The 20448-nt window shown below is 40.8% G+C and overlaps 1 protein-coding gene across 2 annotated transcripts in view; it reads right to left on the reverse strand.

Moving 5' to 3' along the window:
* The window catches only part of CNTNAP5 (contactin associated protein family member 5), a 296864-nt gene that overhangs the window by 120925 nt on the left and 155491 nt on the right, over window positions 1–20448 (reverse strand). For both annotated transcript variants that reach the window (XR_008823617.1, XM_056349942.1), the window contains exons 8-10: window positions 16240–16504; window positions 13456–13605; window positions 12196–12367 (exon numbers count right to left, since the gene is read on the reverse strand). Coding sequence is in view for 1 of the 2 variants with exons in the window: in XM_056349942.1 (XP_056205917.1) it covers window positions 12196–12367; window positions 13456–13605; window positions 16240–16504 (587 nt within the window). In the remaining variant the exon portion in view is untranslated. The remainder of the gene's footprint in view (window positions 1–12195; window positions 12368–13455; window positions 13606–16239; window positions 16505–20448) is intronic.

Raw genomic sequence — 20448 nt, forward strand, 5'->3', positions numbered from 1 at the left:
AAAGAGGGAAAAGATAAACTCTGTAAGGAAAATTTGATGAAAAAGAGAGAGACATTTCTAAAAATATTGTAATTGTTGCTGCATAAACACAAACCAAATTGTCAGTGTTTTGCAAAGTACCAACACAAGCATAAGAAAGGGAAACTTTTTGAAAATCTGTCCATAATTTCCTTAATTAAAATAGAAACTGAAAGGAGACATGAAGCTTCAGTGTGCCCTGTGCTATTTGTAAACATGTCCACTGGAGCCTACACTTGAAACCAGCAAGAGACACAAAAGGTGAGGAGGAAAATACTTACAGCACTGAAGTGATCTTTTTAAGGTGACATAAAAGATCAGAAGAACTATAACCTGGACCATCAGCTCCTTCTAACTAGGCAGGACAGCCTCTCATGTATGTAGCATTTAATGGAACAATTCTAGAAAAAGATCCAGATATTCCAGCACCTGAAGGTGTGCAGATTAAATGCTTTGTTTTGGATGATGGACATATTGGTAGGCAATATTCTAATCTACTTTGAGATTTACCCCAAATCAGAAATGTTTTAAAAAAGGACAGATGATAGCCCTTTTTATGTCTTCAATTCATCCCAGCTTTGATCAGCATCCAAATTCAAGGAGTGTGATCTAAAAACATCCAACTCATTGCTATAAAACCAAGAAGGGAATCATAAGAGGATTTCCTGGGGAAAAAAAATATAATCTGGACTATGAAATAATTACAATTTTTGCAGAGAAGACATTAAATACTGAAAATAGGGATATTAGAGAAAATGAAAAGAATGGATGCCAAATTGTGGGTGGTGTGGGTTTTTTTTCTATTATTATCATTCTTTCTGCAATGCACTGCAGGTATTTATGTGGAGGTGAATGCAATATTAAGTGTTTGCTTTTTCAATCCCAGCCTGGGACTGTAATAATTAAAATTAAAACTCACTGGGCATAATTAGCCAAGGTATTTTTTCATTTGCATGGCCAACTTTGAGGGAAAAAAAAAACAACATATGAAGTTTGGCTTCTGCTGCAGGGCATACATTAAATCTTAGAGGAGATTGGGGAAATGCGAAAAGAGACTGCTTTCATCAGATTTATCCTAACACCTTTCACCTGCAATAGTAATTAATTTCCCAAAGGCCTATTTTGACAGTACAACACATGAAGCAATGTTAAGTTCCATACTAAAAGGAAAGGAGTAAAAAGTAAAAATTTATTAGTTCTTATGAGCAAAAATTGATTGTAAAATCTAATGGAATCTACAAAGGAAATAGGCATAAAGCAGGATTTAAAAGGTCAGCTCTATTAGCAAGAAAAAAGAACACTTTAAGCTAATTTATTTCTAAAATATTTAGAAAATATCCGAAGAAGTTTCTCAGTTAAAACATGGGTAGGGATAAAAGGATAGAGACTAAGGATGTTATTTGTGCTCCGTAACTCAAGTAGTACAGAGAAACAAACTCATGAATCAACTCAGTATTCTTCTCCCTAATGAGGTAAGCTGTTAACGCCAATCCCACTGCAGCGATTATTATGTATACCACATGCTGCTCCCTCCATTTGTATTTGCTAGGAGAACTGGAATATGCAGATGAATCTTGGTTTAATAAGGACAGCAATATCAGTGTGTGTTTGTGTCTGCCCGCTGATGTTAGAGATGAAACATCGCCAGGATTTATAAGAAAATATCTGAGGTCAGGTTTGTGTTCCTCATTGCAGATCTCTGGAATTCCCACGATGTCCTGCAAGATGCGCTATCCATCCATCCGCCAAGGTGGATTCAACGTGAATCTTTTTTTTTTTTTTTCCCTTCCTCCCCCCTCCCCCAGGTCACTTCAGGGAACTGAAGTTCCCAGTGTTGTCCTTGACAAGTACTGTCAGTATTTGCTATAGCAAGGGCAGGGTGCCAGCCAAGTAAAAATAGGACAACTCAGTCAAAGCTTCATCAGCACAAAATCAACATGAACTGCAGCAATCAGATTAAAGTACCCTAGCAGCTGTAGACAGGGAGAGCAACACATGCATTTATCTATGTCTTCACGTGAATCTGAGCCTAAAGGAAAGCAGGCTCTGACTATCCTCATAGTTCATTTTTGAATAATGACATGTTCAACATATAAATGGCCTCCTTAATCCCAATAATACCTGGTCATATACTCAAGCACAAATAGTATATAGAACTTACGACAATATAACTATGGGTGTACACCACCTTGTGCTTCTGCATCTGCCTTAGCTCTACCTCTGTCCGGGTAAACTTTGCTACCAAAAAGTCAATAATTTCAACTTCTTTCAGCCATGGAAGGAATAGCAGAATCATATGAAATTTCAGGCTTCTAAACAGACATTTCTCTGTCACTGGCCAACTTATATACCACATTCTTTTCGATGGGGGTTGAGGAGTTCAAAAGCATTTATGTAACCAGCACCATTGTTAAGGATGTGTCTCAAGAGGATGTGACACATTTAAGGATGCGCCTCAAAAGCCTGGTGGAAGCAATCATTTGTCTAGCACCATCCTGAGGGGCAAAGGAGACTATTTCCATGAGAGGTGTCAAGTCAGAGGAAAATTACGCCGGTTTTCCCCTTATGACAGCTGTTTGGCACAAGCTATCCCAACTGGAACGCCTCCTAAGCACTTCTTCTTTACAGAGTTAGGGGAACTGGTAGGAGAAGCCACACCAGATCTTACTTCTTTGTGTACACATGGAGTGCAAGAACTCCTGGAAATGGAATTTTCTTCTTTGTAACTAACATCGCACACCAGTTTGTCCCACTGCATGCAGGAGGTGGATGAGATTAATCAGCTCATGCCTTCAGGCTGCAGGCAACACCACAGCCCTTGCTGCTATATTCCAAGGGGGTACATCTGCTATAGGAGCAGACAGCCTTGCTTGGCTCAAAGGGAGCATCTGTGCCGTATGATGAAGGGCTGGAAATCCACAGTGTTTCTGGACTGAGGTTTAATGATTTTCTGGCACATTTTCCTAATATCCATGGCAACTCTTGTGCTGCAGTATCTCTTGAGCCCAAATTCCTACATCTATTCTCTGAACAGGATGCCAACCACAGCAAACACCCAACTCAGCTTCAGGACTGAAGCTAGTATTTCTAGTCCCAAAACATGATTCCAGCCAATTGCTGAACGGGAAATCCCAAAGCTTCTCAACAGTGTGGCCAAATTCTCAGCATCTGCATATTTGTTTTCCTACCCATTTCATTTATTTTTAAATGAGAGGCTGCCTGAATTCCCTCCAGGCTATGCCTTCTATTGTTTGCCCACACACAGACAGACTCACACCCCTACTATTCCACTGCCATGTAGAAAGAGAAAACACAGTGCAGAAAGTATTGGTATGTAGCAGAATTCACAGTCAGATACCAATGTATTTTGAGATTAGTACAGCTATGACAGGGTATATTTTGGTTTTGAACAATGAAGGTACAAAAAGCTGCTCATAATGAAAATGATGTTTTTAAAAAAGTAAGGAATGTGGGTTTACTAGTCCAAAAATTATCATCTCCCTCTGGATTTCACTTCAGGTCAACAGTGCCTCTCCTCCAATTTCCTTAATCTGACAGTGTCACAGCAAAGATGCTGATGAAATAATTTTAAGAGCATCCCACTGAACACTTTGCCAGCTTCCAGCAATCTGTGGCTTATGGATTCATGTATGCTTTATTGGCTTTCTCCTTTATACTTGACCTCTGCAGCATCTAACAACATCCAATTTGATGCTGTGTAAGATTCGAATTTGTAAGAAACAGCAAACTCTTGTTTATTATTCACCTCCTTCATGCTGCTCCTCATCGTACAACCCTGCCTAGCTCTCTCTTCTCCAGGCTGAAGAGTCTTAGCCTATTTAATCTCTCCTAGTAGAGAACAGTTTGTGGCACACAAAAGAACCGTGTCAGTTTTAGAAACAGCCGAGAGGTCTGAATGACAGACTCTTATAGTCAGAGCTGCACACAGCACCACCTCTGAGTGGCCCAGAGAGGACATACTTCTTGGGAAAGGCTGGTCAGGCCAAGGTTGAAGTCAGTGAATACATCCAACTGGATTTGCATTTAATCTTTTAGCAACTGAAATAGAGATTGCAAAGGAATCAGCACACAGTTGTTAGCTTGATTTACTAGGGAAGATGTTCCTAGTTACAGTCTCTGCTTTCTCCTAACAGCTTACAAACTTCTCACTCTCATTTTGACCACACCTGAAAGAGCGACAGACACCTGAATTCCAAGAAGTCAGAGGATCTTGTTAAAATAGAGAGCCAAGCAGAAGGGAACCAAGTTACTGTTCATCAAAGAAAGATACACAGATTGAGCTGAATTGTCATTCTAGACATCATGGAATCTGCAGAGAAGGAATCCCAAGAAAAACCAGGGCATTAAATTCTGCAATCACAGAGCTTCATCTTGCAGTTGCAAAAATGAATCACACATTTTTAGAATCAAAAACCAAATCAGGGAAGTGACAAATAAGTGTGGCTTCTTCTCCCCCACTTCCTCATACTCCAAGCTTAACATATACACTTCATGTTAAAGAAAAGCCATCAAACCATACCTATGGGCTACACAGTCCCTACTTGCCGCCACAGCACTGCCCTAGAGTGTCTGAGAGATACACCTACCATATCAGCTTTCTCACAGCTGTGAGAAATGCCGAGCTGAATTCCCACATGTTTGGATTGGGGTATTTCAGGTGGGGTTTTTTTTCGTTTTATTTTTTTTCTTTTTTCTTCCTTAAGCAGTGTTGTTGTTGACATTTCAGAACCCTTAAAGCAAGAACAAGACACAGCTGTTCCAGCTAGAGGAGAAGCCTGAGTGAATGCAACAGAATTGCACAGAGCTGGAGGGAATTTAGAAGATCACTTAGTCCATGCTCACACCCCAAGGCAGGATCACTCATACCCGCGTTTGTTATTTCTCACAGACTCATCTAACCTATTCATAAAGCCTTCCAGTGACAGAGACTTGACAGTCTCCTCAGGCAGTCTATGCTATGGCTGCTCTCCTATACATCCTGGTCAGAAAAGATCATTATTCCCTTCTGTGCTGCAGCAGGCTTTTAGTACCTGGAGACCATTATGCTGCCTCCCCTCAGCAATCTCTTCTGATTAAAGAACCAGACTTAATCTTTCTTTGCATGGGATGTTTTCTAGACCTATTTCATGTTTTTTCATATAGACAGGGCCATTCAAGAAACAGTTTTGGCTCTCTGTATGTTTACAGAGAACAGAAATTTGGAAGCATGACTGCTAATGAACCCAGGACAGTTAATCACCAAGTGGCAACCCTGACTAGTGTTTACCTCACAGGGTTTGCTCAACCCACTGCTGCTCCTCAGTCAGACACAGTTGCCCACCTGTTTTTCTCACTGGCTCTGTTTTGTATTTCAAGATTTGTAGAGTTGCCAGTTATCCCAAATTTCAAAATGAAGGCTGTAGATGTTAAGAGCTGGGTATTTTGGCATCAGTGTTATGGCTCAGGGGTCCCGCTTAGATCAGGGGAATGGCAGCAAGCATGTTTTCTTTTTAAGCTAACAAGAGAAAACACATGAAGAAATGGGCAACTGATCTAAGTTTATGGCCCATCACAGCTCTAAATAAACCTCAGGTTTGAGAATCCTTATTAGCGCTAGAGAAACCAATACTTTCGTTACCACTCTTCTGAAGAAACAGTTCAGGGTTTGTCAGTCTGAGAAGGCACAAGAAGACTCAACCCTCTGTTCTGCCACAGGCACATGCTAGCCAGGGAAGGGAAGCACTGGCATCTGTGGGGACAGCAGCCTCGTGCCTTTCATCAATGTTAAAAAGACTGAAAGAAGAGCTCTGCAGCAGCCACGCTCTGCCCAACTGGCTGCTGCGCTAGATGCAGCTGTGATTTCTTACCCAGCTGAGTGAGAAGTTTCTGTAACCACATCCTTAACCCATTTCCAGAAGGCTGTTTGATAGGGTCAAGCAGTCTTTGCAAATGCTGTAAAATACTGAGGAGGGAAATGCATAAGTGAAGACACCATAGGAAAAAGACATCCTGTTGTGGTTTGTGGGTTTTTTGTTTGGGTTTTGGGTATTTTTTTCTTTTCTTTTGTCTAACCAGAAGTACTTAGCAAAGTCTTTCCAGCTTGGATCTGTAACACACTACCTTCAGGTGAAGGACATGGAGCTTGGCCATCCACTTAAAACTAAAGACTTAGTGGGGCCCAAGAGAAGGGAGTGGATCCCTTCTGATTTACAGCATCTGTGAGAAGTAAATTAATTTTTTATGCTGCTTGTCACCTACCCATCCCTTCACATTTACGTCCTCCCTACAAATTAAGGGCCAAAGACAGAAAGCATTATTCTGTTCTCATTAGACTTTCTTATTGCTCAGGCTTTCCCCCGGCAGCTTTTAAGCTTAATATGTCACACCCCCCCGAAAATGCCTCCCTTCCCCAAAAAAACTTATAGTGCAAGACACCAGAACTGAGGGCTGTATGGTCCCTGTAGTCATGAACTTAATCTATATCACTCTGAACTGAAAATAAATTCAAAGAGAGTCTGCGTTTATTTGTTTGGGTCTATGCCAGATAGCTTTTCGTCATAGACGGTCAATATATTACATGTACTACTGCAAAAGACTGCATAGATACTCAAGGTGCTCTTTTCCTCCCCAACAAAAAGTCTCTGAGTTCAAGGACTTCATAGCACCTTCACTTTCCAACATCTCTTGGTTATTACTTTCTGCTCCGTACCATGCCATAGAGGGGAAATGCCAGCAGGCTGTAAGGAAGTGTATTTTCCAACTTATTAATTCAGCATAAGGCAAACAACCCCTGATGTGCACCTGCATTCCTAACCAAGCAGAAATCCTGAAAAGGCAACAACAAAGAGGGATAAAATGATATCTACTTTCTTTTAAATACAGAGCAGACTTCTATGGCTTAGCAGGATATTGCCTCATTTCTTCTTTACCTCTCATTGGAATAGGAATAAATACATTGCAGGCAGCCATGACCTCTAACACTTCATAACAGGAGCAGTGTAAGCACCACACTTTGCAACCTCCTCAGAAAAGACTAAGCAATCTGTGTATTTGGACAACCACAGCACATATACATACTACAAACAACAGAAAAAAAAGAAGAAGAAAAAAAAAAAGAAGCTGGATTTACACTAGGCAGGCAGTAGGGATAATGCCAAGAGTCCTACACACACATTGCTACAAGAAAAAATGCTTCCTTCTACAGATTCCACTTTTGGCTCAGTATTGGGGCCAGTTCTTTCTAATATCTTTATCGATGATATGGACAAGAGGACTGAGAGCACCCTCAGCAAATTTGCAGACAACACAAAGCTGGCAGGGAGTGTTGATGTGCAGAGGGCAGGAGGCTCTGCAGAGGATCGGGACAGGCTGGACCGATGGGCCCAGGTCAGTTGTATGAGGTTCAACAGGGCTCAGTGCCGGGTCCTGCCCGTGGGTCACAGCAACCCCCCCACAGCGCTACGGGCTGGGGGCAGGGGGCTGGGAGTGCCTGGAGGAAAAGGGCCTGGGGGTGCTGGTCGACAGCCGGCTGGACGTGAGCCAGCAGTGTGCCCAGGTGGCCAAGGCGGCCAACAGCATCCTGGCTTGTATCCAAAACAACATGGCCAGTGGAACAAGGGAAATGATCGTCTCCCTGTACTCGGCACTGGTGAGGCTGCACCTTGAATACTGGGTTTGGTTTTGGGTCTCTCACTTCAGGAAGGATGTAGAACTGCTAGAGAATGTCCAGAGAAGGGCAACAAACCTGGTGAAGGGTCTAGAGTACAAGTCTTATGAGGAGCAGCTGAGGGAAATGGCGTTGTTTAGTCTGGAGGAGACTCAGGGGGGATATTGCTTTCTCCAACTACCTGAAAGGAGCTTGTAGCAAGGTGGGGATCAGTCTCTTCTCCCAGATAACAAGTGACAGGACAAGAGGAAATGGCCTCAAGTTGCACCAGGGGAGGTTTAGGTTGGATATTAGGAAAAAATTCTTCACTGAAAGGGTGGTTAAGCACTGGAACAGACTGCCCAGGGAGGTGGTGGAATCACCATCCCTGGAGGTGCTTAGAAAACATGCAGGAGCAGCGCTTAGGGACATGGTTTAGAGACGGACTTGGCAGTCCTGGGTTAACAGTTGGACTTAATGATCTCAAAGGTCTTTTCCAACCTAAATAATTCTATGAATCTATACTTTCCTGTTCCACAAGGCACTAGGAACAGTTTGCAGAAACAGTTTTATCTTGAAGGAGGTGAAGAAGGGAATACAGCACTACTTTGCAGGGCTTGTGGAGCAGACATAGCTTTGATAAGAATAGATTGGGGATGCCTCTCTTTGCACAGATCTGTCACCTAAGGACAACATGTAGGTACTATACAAGGGGATGGCAAATCAGAGCAACTTGATATGCAGCAGTAGGAACATTAATGATGCTGGCACTGCAGCTGAGGCCTAGAAAAAGCAGTCTTTTAATAGCAGATGATGCTAACTAGCTTTTTTTCCATCATTGGGACAACCCATACTGGTGTGTTCAACCCCAGACTCTACAATGTCTCAATGCCCTACTGAAAGCACATAAAATATGAGTTTGCTGTGTGTTATCTGCTGATCTCAGCCCCCACAGACACATCCCACTCAGCCAAGACCAGAGCAGCTACAGAGTGGCCTCATTCACAGGATCGCTGAGGCTGCAAGGAGCCTCTGGAGGTCTCCAGCAAAAGCTGCCTGCTCAAAGCAGGGTCAGCAAGAGGGTCAAGTTCACTTGTGTCTCCAAAAGCACCTTAACTTAGCACTGTCTCCCCAGACATCAAACTGAAAGAAGGCAGAACTCTTTATATTTCTATGGACATTGCCATTTTTTGTGTGTACTCTGATACCTCAGCTAGTGACAAGGCATTTATTTCCAGATAAATAGCTACTAAAGGATGGAAATAACAAATACAGGGAGTCAGAAGGCATTCATGCCAAGTTCACTTGAGCAGACATATAGTCCAAATACTAGAGAAATAATGAGATATTAAGGCTTAGTTCCTCAGATGGCTCCATTTAAATTAATTAAGGCTGGTCACTTTATACAGGGAATCATGGGGGTGGGGGTGTGTGTATCTGTAATATGCTTACACAACTAGATTTTCTCGTGAAAACATACTTCTGGCACCAATAATAGCCCTGGTTTATCATCTTTCAAAACAAAGGCATTAATTCTCTTTTTAAGAGGAGGCACAAGATGTAGTGAGCTGCCTACCCACCGCTTTCAGAGCCCAGGCTGGAATGAACTTGGCCTACAAACCTGTAACAATTAAACTACTTTCTAAATAGAGGCATATTCCTCAAAAGAGGTTTTTTTTTGCTTAGATAACCAAGATAAATGTCCCATTTACATGTTAATTAAGGTACACAATTCCCACATGCACTAAAATTACAAAAACACGTACTTTACAGTGTACACAGCAATAAATCTTATAATTAAGAAAGGAAAGACCACATTTCTTGAAGAAGATGCTTTTACACAGTTTTAACACTCCTTATATAGAGAGAATGAGCAGCTGGATACTGTACGCCTGGAGCCAGATCCCAACTTTCCTACAGCCCAGAGCTGCTGTGGTACAGAGCACTAGGTCAGCTACCGTGACTAGCTGAACTTACAGTGACAGGAAGGGTCTGACATTTTGTGCAATGAACCAATTTGCACAAGATTTGAAAACAAACTCAAGCATATGCCATGCAGACTACAGTGCAATGCAGTCTTTAGATTTGAATTCAAACCTCTTATTCTCCCGAACTTTCCATCTATAGTTTGTAGTAACCAATTATGCCGTAATATAGGCTTGCAGAACCTAGAATTTTCAAAAATGGTAACAGACTCCATGAATACTTTGTTGTTCAGCCTTTCCCCAGCTCACCCCCAGGCTTAGAAATAATTGTGTTGATAAAATAACACCAAGGATTTGCTCTTGTCTGTATTTTCCTTATTTATTTTCTTTGAATTTCATCCCTCTTTCCAGCTGTCCCTAGCTGCTATGACTATTCTTGAGTTCTGTACTGCACCAGCAGTACTTCATCCTGTGAATTTTTGAACAACTTTTTTAACTTCCTGAAATCAGTTCTGTAAATTTAGCCTCTCTCAAAATTGTGCCCCAGATGTGTAAAATGTGTAATATGATTTAGAAAAAAAAAATCCTTTCTTATTCCCTGCAAAACAAATTCAGCAGTTACTGGAATTGCCAGGCGGGGGGAGAGGGCGCTGGGTGTTTCACTCAATGAGAAGGCTGCAATCTCCATGGCTCCAGTGAGGCTTGCACCCTTCTGTGATGTGGGGAATTTCTGAACTTCAGCCCAACACCTTCCCACACCACAGGATTCTCTCTCCCCCTTCAGGGCACCTCCACTCATACACTAAATCCAGCCGTAAGAGAATCACTTTTGGCAATTGTAAATCAAATCCTTTTTTTCCCCCTTCTTTTAAGTCTGCCTTGGTTTTGTGATCAAATCTACCTTATGATCTAGGTATATCACATCTGCAATACGATCTACTATAGGTCATACCTACTATAGATCTACCTATATCATATAGTACAGACACATAAATTTAAGGCTGTCCAGAGACCCTCATTGGAAGATGGTACTTTCATCTTCACTAGTTCACATGTAACTTTTGTTTACATGTGTGATATATTCAAGGTAATATTATGTTAAGTGCCATCATTCTTACTACGTTTGGATCCTTGGCCTGAATGATTGTGTGGGATGAGCACAGACTGAGGGTGGTCATCCTTGGGATACTGAAGGTAAGCAAGACACTCACAGTAGTACCACAGATGCCCACTGCATCCCGGACTTGGTGATAATGAAGGCACTGGAGACATCCCACAGCACCTCTACATCAGAACAGAAGAGTTCTCTTCTGTTTCAATACACAAACATACAAGTTGCCTTTGAATGGTCCACTCAATCTTAAAAAATCTTTTTCCAAGAAAACAACAAAATACTTTCTCTTAATTCTCAGGAAAATTTATATTTTCCTTCCTTCTGTTAAGTCAGCTGCATCTTGTTAATTCCATCTACCATTTCAGGCACACCAGGTGTGAAATTCGTATCCCCCTGAATTCAGTCATCGTTCAACATGGAAACAGATTTGATCAGCAGAGTCAGCATTTTCTCTGTATAAGTTAACAAACATGAACATACAAAGGTGAGCACAAAGGTCTCACATAACAGAGCTTTTGCCCACTTTTCAAAGGACTGCAGCTCCAGCAGCCTGATTCCTCCTGCAGTAAGCAATAATGGAGATCAGCCTTCAGCTCTACCTCCCTAAGCAATGTCTGAAAAAATCATGTTAAATGCTTAAGCTCCTAACGCATTTCCAAAGCATCCTTTACTACCCCCTTAACTATTTGAAGCACATGAAATTTCCAGCAGTATTTTTCAGAACTTTGCTAGACTGAAAAAAATAAAATAAAATAACATCAAAGCCTATTATTCCATGTATTAACTTCAAAGTACATAGTTGCAGAAATAATTCAGTAACATTTAGACACTAAAAATCCATAGGAAGCAAAGGAGAAATTAGGAAATACTTAAAAAAAAAATAATTGGTTTCTTATTTCCTCTCTATTCTTTATGAGAAAATCTGGGTTTCCTGTCAGGTTTCAGCTTAGGAGGGATTCAGAGCAGTAGTTAAACTGAAATGTGTCTCTGGTAGATACAGACATTTCATCATTATATTGTCCTACTGAATGGCCAGTATGTCGCATGAGGTGTACCATATCTGTATTATAAATGTGCTGTGCTCTAATGACTAACAAGAAAAACTGTAAATGATCTACTTAAGCAAAACCAGCTAATATATTAAGGGGATGACATGTTCTGATGAATCAAATAATTTTTTTCTCTTTCATTTCCCTTTAAAACTTCAAAGCAATCAAATGTTGTTTATGCATAAAATTTAATCCTTTCACCAATCTGTAATTTGATTGAATTTGCATACTCTATTTCCCGCAAGTCAACGTGAAGAGAGCATCATGTAATTGAAACCATTTCCCCTCCAGTCCTACCTTTGCTGTAATATTTTCTATTAGTAGTTCTATTATGCCTAATATCTGTAATGTTGGCAGATTACAATTTTCACTTAATACAACCTGTATTTATAAAGCACTAGGATGAAAAAAGAACAAATACATGAAAAAAGAAACAATAATTACCTGTCTTTGATGCCACACAGATCAATGTGTAAATCACTAAAATTCCCCAGGGAGCCTTGCTGAACTAAAATGAGGTCCTTGGGCTGGTTATCAATAAAGATGAGCCTCATACAGCCTTGAAAAGCAGTAATGGGATTTAAACATTGGGAATCAGTGAAATTGTCAGGGCACCCTGTGGGAAAAAGAGAAGAGGCAGAGAAGAATATTGGAATTTTCATCTATTTCTGCTGGGATTTCCTGATGCAAGAACTCAGAGGCTCACTATTCAGTTCTCACTCCTTGTGCCGTGCAACATCTTGTGTTATAAATCCTTCAGTAAGGAGACAGGGGGGGGGGGGAATAAAAAGAAAAAGTGAAGTGCACTCAGCAACTGGAAATATCAGAGTATGAGGTTTTCACATGTGTTAAGCGAAAACAGAATGTGGGGGGTTCCCATCTTATTTATACTCCACAGCTGATAGCAACTGACTCCCATAAAAAAAACGGTGCAAATGGGTTAAATTCTTCTGCTGCAGCAACACACAGAGTAAAAGGATGAAATCCTGTGGACAGCAAGCAAGAAAACCATTTATATCTGAGCTTTCTCAGTATTTGGTCAGCTCTAAGATCCAAAGCCTCCTGTGCATCCTCACGTAGTGCTGTATAGGGCAGCGCAGAGGGTTCATCAACATCACAGCCTCACTACAGTAAGCAGTGCACAGAAATAGGTAAAAAGACAGTTGATGACACTTCCTTTTCCTAAATTAATGCTTGCACTCCAGAAAACAGAAGGTAGTATTTTTCAAGACTGTTCTTTCCATTTTCAAAATTGAGCAGAGCTTACATTCATTTCCATGAGCACAGTATCTAAATACCTTTGTAGATCTGAGCTGTATGTCAATTAAGCTCTGAAGTTTAAAGTTACTGAGGACAGTGATATTTACAGGAATATCAATAATACTAGTAGTCCTCGGGATTTTTAACTAGAAAGAAAACCCTTGTGGCTAATACAGCTATGTAGCTTTTGTATGTTTTGTCAGCTAGATGCAGGTACACATTGGCTACTGTTAGGGGTTCTGACCTTTCTCCCTCTTAAGGACTGACCAAGAAGACTCTTCCATCTTCCCACAAGTGCTCTGCAGCTCAACAGGGGGCCTAAAATCAGTTAGTATAACATACACTCTTGGCTGCAAAAACTGTGCACATGGGGAGACTTCAATGGTGAGCACCTGAAGGTCTTCATTAAGAAAACCTGTCCTGCATCTGTCTGAATCAACCTACCTCCAAAATAGTAGCTGTTTCCAGAGTAGATCCTTGAGACAGTGGTTGCATGGCTAGCAGTGGCAGCGTTGTTATCCAGTGTCAGGGTAATGCGATGTCTTCTAGCATTGATGTTAACAGAATGCCAAAGCCCATCGTGGAGGTTGGTGCCTGGCAAAAAACAAGTATAAAAAGTGAAAAAAAGAGGTGCGGGAGACAACCATGTTCTTCAAACCTCCTTTTGCTTCCAGCTAGTGACCACAAATGTGCAGCTGATCCCCAAAAATGCAGAACCGCCAGCTGAAAAGAACTCACTTCTGGAAACAAACCAGATAGAAGAAAAGGCCCAAGAAATTGAAAGGTTTTGAGAGATTTAAGTAGGTGACCTCACATTTTAAGCTAATTGCTTCTGATACCACAGGCACTCATGGAGCTGTCCAGTCCCTTCACCTTTCTGGCAGCACATTACTACCATGTTGTGGGTATTTATGTCTGTCCATCTTCAGTCTGTTGGGAAATGCTTGTGGCTCATGGGAGCATGCAAAGATCTCTGTTGAGCTTCTGGTACTAAACACATGCCTGAGACTGCAGAGGATTAGGTTCAGTGAGATGGTCATACCCTGTCTCAGGCTCCAATATGAAACATGACAAACTCCAGTGGGTATCAGTAGGATTTGTGTTTCTTAAAGCCCTTCAGCACTAGGTTAGCACACAGTCTTACTGATGGATGTACCAAAGCCCTTCTATATTGGATTTTGTCATGGGTCTTGTGAGAGCTGCAATTGTTGCTCTGACCAGGAACCTATGAAGCTGTGAGAGATTATAGTACTGGGTAGCCTCTTTCTCTTCTCGACACTTGTGCAAAGTGGGAAATAATCTCTCTGTTTCCTTATTCTGAAAATCAGTGTTGCATCTCATGGCTTTTGAAATAACACCACATAGCTACAAAGAAACCCCACATCCATTCTGACAGCCATGAAAATCAGCGGGCAAGCTTCTGAGCTCACACACAGTGGTGCAGATCAAAAGTAACCTAATTACAGTTCAAAATACTCTACTGTCAGGCTGGAGTCACTGAGATCGAGCACAGACAACTAGTGTTTACTCCCCTCCCTAATGGAATATTTTTCATTGATGTAGCTTTCAGAAGAAACAAACGAGCACTTAGTGACACAAAGAGGTGTGAGAACAGTTCAAAACAAAATAAAAAAATTGTGGGTGTTACACGTATGAAAAGCCATTTCATTATGAATTTGAAAATGAGACAATTTCCACAGTAATGGCTGTTAACGCATGTACAATTTCCATAGAATAAGAGGCTGGTTTCCCAGCAGAAATGGGTAATTTTTCACTAGAACAAGTCCATTTTGAAGTGAAATATGCTGCTGAAGTTTGAAAAGATGTCAAAACAAAACAGGTCCCATTTGGGGCAAAAATAGGTCCATTCTTGAGCAAGCATGAGTTTATTGTGAGTACCTGACATCTGCAGAACATGGCACTTACACATGGAAAATATGCAGAAATTGCAAGTAGGCAGTTTAGAAATGTTTTGGATAGCACCAAAGGCTGGGCTCGGGTTCATGATTTCAGAACTACATAAAAACAAATACACCAACCAAATATTGACATTGTCTCAGCATTGTCGACAATTTAATTAGGACTGCAATAAAGGCTGGAAACTCAGTTTACAGCATTCAATAGCAGCAAGCTAAGGCGGTAGCAATCTACATGAATAAGGATAGATGCACGGCTGCCTCATTTTCTATCATAAAGGGGAACAAAACACGCATACGGAACAGCTCTGCTTTGACAACCGTCAGATTTTATCTCTGCTTCTTTTAATAGACACATCTGCCCTCTTTTAGTCAGTACTGGGAATATTTTAATATTACATATTTTTAAACAGCTGCTCTTGAAAATATCATTATTATTATTCAGTTCCTTCTGAGTTCCATCACTATTACTCATCCACCTTTGGAAACTGGGTATTTAACCTATGCAGAAAATTAATTTCCCAGTCTCCCACCCAGCACTGCTGCATAGCAGTGGAGTATGTGCAGAGGGCCCCGGTCTTAGAACATTTCAGTTTGGGATGCCAGCACAGCTTATACAGGTCACACTGGGATAGCAGCTGGGCTGTTCTGGTCATGCCTCTGTTGCAGAGTCTGAACTGTTTCCCTGTTGTCTCTGGGAGCCAATGTGTAGCTGTTCTGGTAAGTGTTTACAAGCAATTTCCCCTGAATTTTAAGTCAGAAAGGCAACCCTTTCACATTCTTGCATCCCATCAGCCGTACACAAAGCAACTTGCAAACTGGCTAAGGAGCACAGTGAAGCGGTGTGAGGAGAGGAAGCCCGTGGTCAGCCTCTTTTCTGAGCATAGCATAAAGGGTGAGTGTAAAGCTACAGTTAGGGGAAGAAAATCAGCTCTGACACTGCCGTGACTTGGGCTGGGGAACAGTGCAGCACCTAAGCTGGCTCCCAGCTGACTTCAGCACAATCTGAGCATGGGAAACAGGGAGGTCTTCAGGTGACCTGACTGAAAAAAAAATAATATTGTAATTGTTTAAGAACACAGAGGCTGAGCTAATTGTCAGGTAGATTGAGACTGGAGATCTCAGGATGCCAGCTTTTTATGCATAGATCTACTTCAAGCTGCACAGAGCACCTCTACCACTGGGAAGCAAGAGAAAATTTAAAAAGATAAAGACAATTGTGTGCTTCCTTATTTCACCATCCTTTCATCCTGTGGGGTTGGACCTTAGTTTTTTAAAGGGAGACAGGTGAGAATAAACAAAGATTAAGTACCTTCACTGATTTCCACTGGGTTCTCTGTCTCTTTCTGAATAAGTAGTGTCAATCTCCCACCATGGAGGTAAACCAAGAGGGGTCCCGAATTTTCAGACAATTCAGTGAACAGAAGTAAGCCGTCTTTATTCCATGTTCGAAACTGGAAGCTGACTGACAAACCATCAATTTGAGGAGTCCCAGGTAGTAGCAAGTAGCTTCGACTGGTGCTGACAAAGGTGATAGGAACGATTTGTGGTTCTGAGCAAGAAAAGGTCACGTTCCCCTACAAATAATAACAAACAAACGTAATCAACATGACAATTTTTATCGGTCATCTCAAAACATCCATAGTTAAATAAGCTCAAATCCAGTAAATTGGATTTCTAATGGCCCGCAAGGCTGAAATAGGTATTGTTATTCAGGTACGAATCTTTGGAACTCATTAGCAAATGTATCCGTCCATTCTAGGAAAACACATTGGATTTAAAAATTTTACTTTCACCCTAACTGGGGGGTCGGGGATGGGATCAAAAATCAAAACCTCAGTTCTTAGAATCTAAATGTTTCCAAATGTCCCATATCAAGACCATGACTAGGTGCAGAAGTGCTTATTTGCTAGCCCAGACAGACCACCTCCACATGGCCACACCTGCTTTGTGTTTCCCAGCACCTCCCATTTCAAGGTAAAGTTTAGCTTTATGTTAAGAAAATCAAACTCATTTAGATCTATGCTAATTTCAGGAACTGGCATCAAAGGAACAGTAAGTCCGCTTGCACTTTCACGTGCTGTGGGATGTGATACAAATGTCCTGCGTTGGCTCTGCACCGATGGGACTACAGGGGTGTGAATTAGGCAAGCTGCAATTGAGAAAACAAAGCATCCTCCAATGCATAGCGATCCTACCAAGCAGACTAGATTTATTCTACATAAGCCAAAATGCAGTGAGAGTGCTTTTTCTGCCCATTTACACCAATGTTAGATAATTTTAAAAGTAAAATCTCCCTCATCTCCTAAAATCTAGTACACGGGGCAAAATATGAGGCAAATTTTCTGGGTTTATTTCAAATATACAAAATATAATTTGCAATTGCAGTACTGGTTATGTTTTCTTTTACCCTGAGTGACACAGCCCTGTGCTGCTCCAAATAATGAAAGTCAACCTAATGATGATAATATCACAAATAGTTTAAAATAATTACTCCGAAATTATTTCAAAATTCATAAGGAAACTCAAGGAAATAGTAATTTGAATACAGTACTTATAGTGGGATGAAACAAGTGAGATTTCCTTGCCAGTGCTAGGTCCCATGCTTTTGATCAGATATTTTGAGGAATTATTAAAACATTAGATACACAGCAAGCATGGTGAAATCTAACACTGCTTACTGCCAAACTTAGTTGATCACCTCAGTCATCCAGCCCTGAAATCAATGGTGTTATTTACCCAGAAAAGCAGCACATTTTCTCAAAGCAGTCAGCAGAATCTGTACCAGCATGTACCACTGTAGTTTGTAGAAGAAATGACTCAACCGTTTTGTTCAGCCATCGTAGATTAGCCAGCCAGGTCAATCAAGCCACGTAATAAAACTGTAACAATGTATAAAGCCAGGACGCATTTAAACAGCCACGTCTTTCAAAGCCAATCCAGGAGATTGTTGCTTTGAACTAAATTGCTTTGTAAAATACCAACTGGAATCTGATAAAAACATCTGGGTAAAAGGCTTTCTCCATGGTACCACTTTTCATCAGAGCTGGTACCTCACTAACAGGATAATTATAATAACAGCACTTGATGGATGTATAGGAACTTGCACAGTGCTTGGGGAATTCCTCTTTCAAATCTCAGACAGCTGATGGAACTGTTCCCTATCACTTTCAAACGTCTTTCTTGTCTTTATATTAAAACAGGGGAAAAAAAAAAAAAAGTTCCAGAAAGAGACCAAGCTATCACTGAATGAAACAACCCTTGATAGATTTATATCTATATCAAGTTATTTCTGTATTCCTTGCCCTGTTAGGCGCAGAATGCTACATACCACATTTAACAATGGCAAAAGGTTATCCATGGGTATATCATGTTAGAATAAATTTTGAGATATAATCCAAAGTTTATCCAAAGTCACCTGAAGATTAGTCAGGTGGAAAGTATGATGAAATTTGCTCTCAAATTTTAAAACTTTTCTACTAATTGTTGGGAGTTTTCTGCATAAAAGAGATGCCATAGGTTTGGTTGTGTGGGGTTTTTTGTTACTGTTGTTATATTTCTGTCTCCATTTTCATCTGAATTAATGACAAATTATAGAAAACTGTCAACTGCAGCGATATAAACAAATACAGTTAACTTACTCTAGAGCTTTTTAAAGGTTTAGACATTTAAAATGCCGATGACAAATTTTCTTTGCAATTCTAGACATTTACAGTGATTCAAGTAATTCCATACAAAGCAGTAAGACATTTACAGACCTTATACATATATAACACTGAAGCTTGGAGGAACGTTCAAACATTATGAGTCTGCATTCAAGTATCTAATTTTCTTCACTGGCAGTGGGAGGCTGTAACAAAATGCAAGACTGTAGAGGGGAAGATTTGCAACTTTTGGATAGGATTTCTGTCTCAAAGCTCTTTGCAGATTTTACCCACCAGAAGAATAAGCTATGCCTAGACTGACTTAATGGTGCCAGAGAAGGTGAATGTTAAGATGAAAAAAACATGTTTACAATGCACAACAAACCTTCAGATGACCTTAAAATGAGGCAGTGAAGACCTTGCATAGTCAATATGGTTTCAGCTGTTTGCAGCAGCACCATTTCAAAGTACCTCTGATACATATGTGTGGGCCCAAATATAAGGTCAATTTTCTGCCTGATTTTGATATATTTTGTCTGTGTTCTCAGCACGTGCAACTAGTCCTGAACTCATGGATTACTGTGACCCCTTGAAAAATTCAGCAATACTTCAGTCAGTCACACCAGCTAATAATTCACGCCATTCAAGTTCTGCATAGAAGTCTTGTACTGGGACAGGAGCAGCAAAGAGCACTGACTGACCCCACAGCCAATGCTGGGACACATGGGCAGGACCTATGAGTCTCCTCCCATGCTTCACCTGGTGAGACTTCAAGCTCTGTAGACTCTTCATGGACCACACTGAAGGAGAGAAGGTGCGATCCCACCTTCCACAAGAGCAATCAGGTGGGAACGCATAAAGGCAGTGCTGAAGTATTCTGTGTTCTGGGACTAAAAATAAATCTGGGGGATAGAAAAGAGGCATGCTTGCCTTTTGGGGGCGTTCTTTTAACAAGGTATTTTTTTGTTACTTTTATTCAAGAGTTGAGATCTCCATGATGTAAGGGACATAAACTAATTTTAATCAGAGCTAAAAACTAGCTAGGAGATTTGGAAAACCATGTTAAATAAACCAACAGATGCTATGGAAACTTAAATCAGTTCAACTGACTCATTTAGGAGGGAAACATCTTAAGCAGCATTACAGAGCAAAACCAGACTATATAGTGAATATACACGAACAATAACTGCTGATGTCCTCACACTGACCAATGCCATCTACTTAGAGACAATAACATGAAAATTTGGATAAAGAAATAAACACTACTGAAGTGGCATAGGTTCATATTACAAAAACTGTTATATTTGCTCTGAATGTTATTCTCAAATTACTCTAGCAAGCCTAAGTCAGAAAGGTAAAGAGCTCCCCCTAAACCTGCATCTGATCAGGAGCATTTTGCTTTAATTGGCAGCAGTTCTGGAACTCTCAAGGGTACGTGCAAGACTTCTGGCAGACACTTGATTTTATAATTGAACCCAGTTTAACTGAAAAGTAAAAGCTCATTGGGTAAGAAATGGGATAAGAAGAGTCCAATCCCTAGAGAAAATAAAGGAGATTCTCAGCTCTACCAAGCCGCTGGAAACTTCAGCTATCATGTGGTGTTTGAGAATTCCATTGAGTCTATCATCTCCAGACCGATTAATGACTTCCCTAATAAACAGTGAAATCTTTTGAAGAGAGTTCTTATTGTTCTTACAAGATAAACCTTTTGAATCTAGAAATGTAATGGAGATATTTGCAAATTGTTCACTGGCTGCCATGACACTTGTCTCAAGAGTGCAAGCACCCCAGATTTCTACAAGCAGGGTATGGTTACAGAGTGGTTCTTGTTCAAGTAAGATGTTGAATGAACAGGTGACAGACAGCCTGTTACAACA

This window comes from Falco biarmicus, chromosome 8 (genome assembly GCF_023638135.1).
Source record: "Falco biarmicus isolate bFalBia1 chromosome 8, bFalBia1.pri, whole genome shotgun sequence".
In the NCBI taxonomy this organism is placed as follows: domain Eukaryota; kingdom Metazoa; phylum Chordata; class Aves; order Falconiformes; family Falconidae; genus Falco; species Falco biarmicus.